Raw genomic sequence first — 9288 nt, 5'->3', positions numbered from 1 at the left:
GGACAGAAAGTCTTGCAAGGATGTGGACTGCTCATGGGGCTAATTTATGCCCTTAACCTTGCATACCCCCGAGCTCTGCGGTACACATTTGAGATATTAGTCCTTAGAACTTGATGGAATCAAGCTATCCTCAAAAGTGCAAGCTTTAAAGATGAAGTTATCATCTTAAATGCTATTGATATGCCTTGACTGCAACTCCTTACATGTTCAGCTGTTGATTATAGTGTTTTACTGCATTAAGGTTTTATAAGCATACTTTTAAGTGCACTTGTTCAGAGTGCTGATTTGAATGTTGTACATTTACTGTGTCAGAGGGCTATTAGGTTTAAATAATATGGTCTACAAAGGACTAATCTACAGTTGGTTGTAGTTTTGTCAATACAACCTGGTTTTGAGAAGTTGTATGTATCATTTGGCATATTTTATATCTAACATGCTGTATTTTATTTTATTTTTGCACAATTGTTTAAAACAAATAATTCAGACATACAGTTGTTCCAATTGATGCAAAATTCAACAATGCATTTTATTGAAAAACTTGTATTGTGAATGTCTTTTTTTGTATTTGGCAATGTTGGATAAATTGTTAAATTATAATTTAGTTGTGTGATTTGTGAAAGATATAAATTAAATAATTTTATTTACATAAATTAGCAATGTGCATTTTATTGTGAGTAATATACATTGATAAAAATAAGTAAAATAAAATTTAAAATAGTAAGATTTAATTAATTTCATAAAAACAAGGTTCCTGCTGATACAACAATAAATTAACTTTAATTGATTACTTTAAATCTAAATTGTGAATTAAAGATAATTACGTAACTTTTACTTTATTTCTTTATAAGTGTTACTTTATTAAGTAGATTTTAACTGATAATGATAGGTGAGTTGTACTTAATATTAGAGTAAAATTGACTTAAAATCTACTAGCGCAAATTGTTACGAGGATTTTATCAAGTAAATGTTACAAGTTATTTTTTTCAGTGCATACAGCTATATTTGTATGTAATTATTTACAATTTAATTGTTTTCGGATTGCAGTTGCATATGTAACAAGAAAACGTCTGGAGAAATGCATGGGAGTAATAAAATTACAACAGAATTCTATACACGAGTAAAAAAGAAATGTGGCAAAATTGAAGTTAAACACTTTGTAGTATTGAAGTATTAGTTATTCTTAATGGTTAAAATAAATTAATCATTTTATCTTGTATTCGGTGTTTTATTTTCTCTCTTCTTCAGCGTTGTTAAACAGTCACAGCTGAGCTCGCCTGCATAAACAATGTAGCTCCAGCTCTATAGAGGTGGACTGCTCTTCTGCGCATGCGCAAACTAGAGTGACTTTTTTTTTTTTTTTTCGGAAGGCGAAAACTCCAGCAAAGCGATTGTTTCTCTTCGGCCCTTGAGGATCATTTACAGATTTATGGATACTTTCAAAATAGATTTACACATGGAGAAAGAAAAACAGGACTTTGTACGACTAGTTAGACACAGTGAAATGGTGTAGAAGAACAAATAAACAGAGTTTGTGCTCCGTTTCTGGAGGTAAGACAAGCTGCGTGTTTTCTTTGAACTAAAATGACTTTTTTCAGATCTGTTCACGATCGGTAAAGAAACACTTCAAGAATCCACTAAATGTTACTTTTCGGATAAACTGTTGTTTTAATGACTCGACAAAATGATAGTAAGTTTGTAATTTCTCGATGATGAAACCGAATTGGCTGTGACTCATTTCACGTCGTTCTTATAAGAGTTTCCCGGAAACTAGCTGAAGTGTCCGTTTTTGTTTTCGCTTTTCATATATATGTACATATATTTTATAGTTATAGGTAGTTTATCACAGACGTTTAGAATCTCTGTTCATATTCGTACTGTAGCTGAGACTGTACTCTTATGATGTTAGTTCTCTTGTATTAATGTGTGTGTTTGTGTCCTGCAGGTTTCTGTGGCTCATCTGATGACTCTGAGATCCTCCTGAATCTTCTGGGCTCAACTAGCGGCTGTCATGCAGGTCCTGCTGTGGTTCAGCATCGGTTTGTTCACGGTGGACTCTTCCATGAGCCACACGTTGTTCACATGCGAGCCTGTTCATGTGCAATGGTGCCACGGCATGCCCTACAACACCACATTTTTCCCCAACATGATGGAGCACTATGACCAGGACATCGCTGCAGTAAAGATGAAGGTAATGTTTGGTGAAGGTCATCAGAAGGCCGTTTGGATCCATGTTTCACTACATGCTCTGAGGCTTAGCCATATAATACCCAATAAATGAAATGTTTAGTTTTAGTGATTAAAAATGTTAAGTTGGTGTCTTGTTGTGCTTTTCGTTTAAAGTGCCCCTATTATGCCTTTTCAAATATGATATTTCATGTAGTGTGTCATGTAGCTGTATGTGAACATAAACTATCTGCAAAGTTGTGACGCCGACAGTGCACTATAAATAAAGTTTTTGTCTATCAAAAAAAAGAGTCGGCTCACATTCGCCTAAACGAGTCGTCAGCAATTCGAATCTTTTTTCTGTAACGGCCACACGTCACGAGCTACACATTTGCGTAATGTCCGCCCACATTCAATTTCGCGAACAACTTGCCCGCCCACAAACAGTAGGCCTACCATTTTCACGTGGATTACATCATGTCAAGAAGACGCCCTGCGCTGTGACAGTCTGTGAGAGTGAATTTGTTTTATATGCCCTTCCGAAAGATGAAACTATCAGTGGTTAACATTAATTTTTTCAACACCTCAGCAGTCCAATGCCAATCTTGTGTTGTGTTCGCGTCATTTTACTGATGACTGCTTTTCTAATCTTGGGGAGTAACGTTACAACGCGAGATTCACCAAACGCTTGGTTTTAAAAAATGGATCAGTGCCCAGTTTATTTGGACCGGCTTGCTCCTCTGAACTTCTACCTGTAAGTATGATTAATAATTGTATTTTCTAGCGATCGTTCAAAATACGTCTTTGTGTACGTTGGTGTGTAACAACCCCGCACATGTCTTGGTAAGCGGCTAACTTGCGTTTCTGTAGTTCTGTTGTTCAGCTGTGAGTGCAATGTAGTCTAAAAAGTCTTGTGATTGATGCAGCTTGACTGTCTGTCTGCCTTATTAGTTTAAGTAATGATAATGATAAACGATGGCTTAACGCAGTGTTATGGATTGTACAGTGTTGAAGTTCACAACGTAGAGGTGTGCCCGGTTCGCTTACAAAAGCAAATTGCAAACACTTTCCACAGTTATAATATGACACCCACTGAGAAACGTCCTGCTCCAGTCGTGCTTGCAAAACAGTTTCTTGTCGATGTGACACTTCAACCGTTTCATCGTCAGACTCCGGCTCGAATTGATAGGGTAAAATCGAGGCTATCTTTTCTATGCATTAACAGGTCTCCGCAGCTGTCATTCAGTTATGCCAATGGGCGTTTCGTTTTGCGCTGAAGCGGTAGACCAATCCAAAAGGACTGCACCATCTGACCAATCACAGCGGTGAGGGCTCACGGAAAGGAGGGGTTTAGAGAGACTGATTCTTCGAACTGCTTCAAACGAGTCGTTTACGAATCATTTAGAAACGGGGTAAAAATAAATCTAATTTTGGAGAAAACTAAAGTGTTTTTTGAACTTGCATACATGTAAACCTGTTTTAAGAGACTATTACAACAATATTAACTACCTTTAAAATGGCATAATAGGGGCACTTTAAGTTTTTAAGTCATCACACTTTGAAGAGACATTAAAATAATTCAAATTAAATTCAGATCAGGTTGTTAGTGTTAGCTCTCAATACGTCGTAAGTTACAGAACAGCACATAGGAAACAAGACTTGGTTTATTTAATATATTCAAAATGCCACATGTTTCTGTTCTTTAAAACACAAAGTTTCAGGCATTTATATTTTGAGACTAGTGTGGAGATCAGTTTAGATAAATGTTGATCACAGATAAGTGTTTACTACTCACTGCTGTGTTTGTGCACTTAGACGGGTGAAATGCAGAGCACAAATTCAGAGTATGGGACACCATACTTGGCCACATGTCCCTTCCTTTCCTTCCCTTTTCTTTCCTTTTCTTTTAGTCTTTACCCAGTAAACACAGTGTCTCGGTGTGTTTCAGAGCACATTCCTGCGATTCCCTCACAGGGATTGGTTTCACTGAAATACTAAAGGTCTGACTGACTGCTTTTGTAGTTGTATTAAATAATGGGCTTTGTGTAATACATGAGAGGAAAGCCCTCAGTCCTATTGTTACAGCCTTTGATTTAAACGAGAGGAAAGGAAGGAAGGAAACTGGAGGGGAGAGCCGTCTGCAGTCATTACTGTTTGTGTAAAACTCTCTCTCTCTCTCTCTCTCTCTCTCCTCTCTCTCTCTCTCTCCTCTCTCTCACACACACACACACACACACACACACACACACACACACACACATTGTGATTCTGTGTATTCATTCTAACTGTTGATCACCATTAGCAATAATGTACAATCAGCCGATATTCCTGCTAGGCTTTATTTTGTGAAAATGAACGGCTGACTCTAAATTGTCCAGCTTGTCCAAATATAAAATCTTTTTGAAGAATAAATGATTTTATGTTTAAGGAAAAAAGTGTGGAATGTTTTAAACGACATGAAACTAGCTATGTAGAAAAAAACTAGCCTGAAACGACCATCAATCTCTCTTTGTTTGTGTCTGTGCAGCACTTCATGCCTTTGGCCAACCTGCGCTGTTCTCCTGACGTGCATCTGTTCCTGTGCCAGGCTTTTGTTCCCGAGTGCAGGAAACACACGCATGTCCTGCGGCCGTGCAGAGAGCTGTGTGAACGAGTGCTGTCCGACTGCAGCAGAGACATGCTCACCTTTGGAATCAGCTGGCCGTCCGAGCTGCAGTGTGACCGGTGAGTAGGTCATCAGCTGTCTCCTGCTAGACAAATGGGCTATAATAATAAACCAACCATGAAAATACAACAACAAAGGGGTCATTCCGTGTCAAATCAACCAAATTTCAAAAACTTCCCTGGCTCCAAATTTTTGATTCTGCTAATATTTATTCTGAGGAAAGAGACATGTATAGTGATGAAAGCCAAAATATTACATGTCATGGATGAATATTTAATGAGTAATCCACTGTTTTTTAGAGAGAGGTCAAAATGGCAATTTTCACCTTAGATTGAGAGTCAAGTTACAGGGGGTTAAAAATGACATCGGAAAGATGGAAGCATCATTATCTTGATTTTATACAGAGATTGGTAGTTCTGTTAGTAAAATATGTTGACTTTAGCAATCTGTGTTGCATTATGTGCCAATGGTGACCATTCAAATTTGAGGAAACTGCACTTTTCAGGTTTTTCTCCAAAGTTTGCATGCCTGTAACTCAAGCAGTATTAAAGATATTTGAATGCCCTTTTAGATATTGGGTCTTAACAAACTTTCCTTTTGGCATCTTTTTTAAGGCTCTATAAGATTTGGTTCCAGAGATATTGGAATTTAAATATGGCACCAGAAGTAAATCATTTAAATGTAGACATTTTCAATGGTCAAAAACCAAATGGGGGTCAGTTTGCAAAAATATGAGACTTCTTTTCTTTTATAGAGGAATGTCTGAAGAACAAATGATGTTAAAACTAGAGATGTATCTGTCAAAAAACTGCACTGAACATACCAGTCTGAGTGCCATAAATATTCTTTTTCCAAAGTTTGAGTGCCTGTAACTCAAGAAGTATTAAAAATATCACAATATGATTTTAGATTTTTTTATATATACGTATAAGAATCTTAATTTCCCAGGCTATATATCATTCAGTCCCAGAGATATTGGGATCTCAGTGAGGCTCCATGTCCAGTTGAATGTTGACCGTTACCCATTTTCAGTGGTTGAAAACCAAATGTTGGTCACTTTGTGTACTGCTGATATTTAAAGAACAATGTCTCAAGAAGAAATAATGTTGACATTAGAATTGTATATTGCTATATACTATCACACTAATTGCATAGAACATAACTGTTTGAGTCTCATGAATATTATTCTTCCAAAATGAGCGTGCCTGTAACTCAAGTAGTATTAAAGTCTTCTTAATATGATTTTAGATTCTGGTTCTAACTTTTCTTTTGGAATCTTCATTGCTAAGGCCCTGTATGGTTTAATCCCGATATATCCAGATCTCTGTTCAGCTTCACATTTAGTATCCTACCCATTTTTCAGTGGTCAAAAGCCAAGTGTAGTTTTGTGTATTTCTAGTCATTACTGTTTACTATGCAAATATGCAAATAATAACAGTAACCCAGGGATTGGTATTGTACAGTGTGACATGTCAGATTATGAATGACCAGGATTCATTGGTAACTCTGGGTAAAGTATGAACACTGTGAAATGTAAAATAAGATTACCGAGCATCAAACATGTTACAACACTGCATGTTTAAACTCTTCAGAAGCTGTAATGTGCCTCAACTTGACCATTTCAGTGGACTTTTAGCACTTAGACAGCTATGTTCTATGCAATTGTTTTGAATGAGGGAAACAAGATAAATGGGTAACATTCAACAATCTGGACATTAAGCCTCAATTCGATCCTCATATCTCAGGAACTGAATGATGTAGGGCCTTGAAAATGAAAGGTGAAAATTGCTTTTTTGGCCTTCCTCTACAACAGTGTTTCTCAACCCTGGGCGCCCCCCAACACTGCACATTTTGTGTGTCTTCTTCATCTGACACACCCATTTCAGGTCCTGGAGATGTTTCTAATGGGCTGATCAGTGCAATCAGGTGTGCTTGATTACGGAGACACAGAAAATGTGCAGTGCTGGGGGGACCAGGACCAGGGTTGAGAAACACTGCTCTACAAAATAGTGGATTACTCCGTAATTATTCATACATGATATTTAATATTTTGGCTTTCATTGCTATCGGCATACATGTCTATCTTTTTTCAGAATAAATATTAGCAAAATCAAAAATATGAGCCAGGGACCTCTGGTTGAGTTGACACGGAATGACCTAAATGCCATTTTTGATTAGTTGGTTCTATTTACAAAATTGCTCAACAGTTTCTTCTGTCAGTGTGACTACATGATAGAAGGTGGCTGCCAAGTGTAATTCCACTATTTGAGTAGTCCAAGAAATATTGAATGTATAAAGGAGATAATAGTTTATCATGCTGGTAGTGTGCTTACAGTCACACTGAACGGAATTGAGCTGAATAAGGATTGTAGGATGTGGATTTGTCTCATTGATTATTATTCTGCTGTTTATCACTGAGGCTGCTTTGCAACTATCTGTCCTGTGTTCTATGCTATGTAAATACAGGTGACTTCACAGTAAATTCCTCTCTTATGATGTTAAAAGTTAATTTTTATTTCAGATCATTTAAAGCAGTGTGTAAAAATTCAAAGCATTCAACAATACATTTCAAGATGGCTGCTGTTGGTTTTGCAGATTCTCAGCTGTTTCTGTTACTATCCAGAATCTACAGGTTTATTTGAGAAGGGTTGTGGAGAGAGCAAAGGACAGTAACTAACCCATAACAAGGACTAGTTATAGGACAAAACGTTTTTAAGAAGTACGCTTACTCAGGGCTTTGTTTAGTAAGATTTTTCCAGAAAAGACTTTTAGATTGTTTGTTTATCATTTTAATTTTTTTTATTTATATTTTGTGTTTGTATAACTCTTGCATTATCCCAACTCAGTTTTTGCCATTAAGATATCCTTAAATATGGCATAAAAAATAAACAGAGGTAGGTAGAGTACCCAAAATCTGTACTCAAGTTAAAGTACAAGTACTTATGGAAATATTTACTCAAGTAAGAGTAAAAGTAACAATCTTAATAGTTAAAAAAGTATCCGATGGAAAAAGTACTCAAGTAGCTAGTTACTAGTTACTTCTGGGGCCCGTTTCAGAAAGGAGGTTAAGTGAAAACTCTGAGTATGTTAACCCTGAAATGAGGGAAACTCTGGGTTTTCGGTTTCAGAATGGGAGGTATGTTAAACCTGAGAAAGCAGAGTAAGTCAAGCCCGTTTCTGAAAGAGAGGTAACTTATACTCAGAGTCAGTTACCATGGCAACTTACTCTGTGAACCTAACCTGGTCGGGAGCAGGTTTTCTTCGGTAAACCCAGAGTTTCTTTCGGTCTCCTCCCCCTTTTTAAAGCGCAAGTGATGTTTAAATACATCATTCATTCATTTATGCTTCAAAAATGCTTTTCTTAATGAGTGTTTTGGAATGTAAATTTAGTGCATTTTACTTAAAACATGAAAAATAATCTTAATGCAACTGGAAACAAGATTATTTTTCTTACCCAATTGACAGATAATATGCAAAATAAGAAAAATACACTTAAAAGATTAAATAAACACCTTACACACTGTAAAAAAATATAAAAAATGAAATAAAGTGCAAAAACAATAATTTTACAGAGAGAAGTTTTTACAGAAAAAAGTTATTTTACAGATTTTTCGTTGTTTCAATTATGATATTTAACTTTAATTTTAAATTTTTTGTTTGGCAGACACAGCTTCCAGTCATTTGACCGTTTTTTTACGGGACCTTTTTTACAGTATAAAACCTTTATTTTACAAAATTTCCCTTGTTTCAGTTACAATATTTTACTTAACTTTGTGGGGGTTTTTTGGCAGCTGTATCTGCCAGTGGTTTGACTGTTTTTTTACAGTGTAAAACCCTTATTTGACAGATTTTACCTAGATTACTACAATAAAAGCACTAAATGTTCTACAGAGAAACACTGTTATTTTACAAATCATTACAATAAAAAAAACCTTCAATAAAGTTTCAAAGCATGCTCAAGGTGGAAAATGGACAGTTTTATTTAAAAGACAAAATACAAAGTCTTTACAAATGCCATATAAAATGTACATTTTAAATTTTTAGCTTTTTTTTTTAAGAAATACAGCACAATTACATTTAAAATACTGTGCTGATGAAGAACATGGAACAGTTTCATCAGAATGTTTAATTAAATATATATTCAACTTAAGACAACTTCACTTGCAGAGAAAATATGTCCTGATAATTTACTCACCCCCATGTAATCCAAGATGTTCATGTCTTTCTTTCTTCAAATAAAAAAAAAAAAGTAAAGTTTTTGAGGAAAATATTCCAGGATTTTTGCATATAGTGGACTACAATGGGTTGAAGTTGAAGTTTCCAGTGACCCTTATTCCTTGGCTGGGATCATGTAGAGCCCTCTGAAGGTGCAGTGAAACTGAAATTTGGACCTTCAACCTGTTGGCTCCCATCGAAAATTGGAGAAAAATCCTGGAATGTTTTTTTCAAAAACCTTTTTG

The 9288-nt window shown here is 35.9% G+C and overlaps 1 protein-coding gene across 1 annotated transcript; it reads left to right on the top strand.

The window, feature by feature from the left end:
* Positions 1-1375: 1375 nt before the first annotated feature.
* Positions 1376-4887, top strand: LOC141317399 (frizzled-6-like; the record flags this gene model as incomplete). The annotated part of the gene is made up of 3 exons (XM_073833121.1): positions 1376-1548; positions 1943-2188; positions 4691-4887. Coding segments are annotated over exons 2-3 (377 nt in total), but the record flags the coding sequence as incomplete, so codon positions are not given.
* Positions 4888-9288: the final 4401 nt, after the last annotated feature.

Source organism: Garra rufa, unplaced genomic scaffold (assembly GCF_049309525.1).
Source record: "Garra rufa unplaced genomic scaffold, GarRuf1.0 hap1_unplaced_910, whole genome shotgun sequence".
Lineage (NCBI taxonomy): Eukaryota > Metazoa > Chordata > Actinopteri > Cypriniformes > Cyprinidae > Garra > Garra rufa.
Note: the sequence above shows the minus strand (reverse complement) of the source record. Positions and strands in the feature narration are given on the sequence as shown.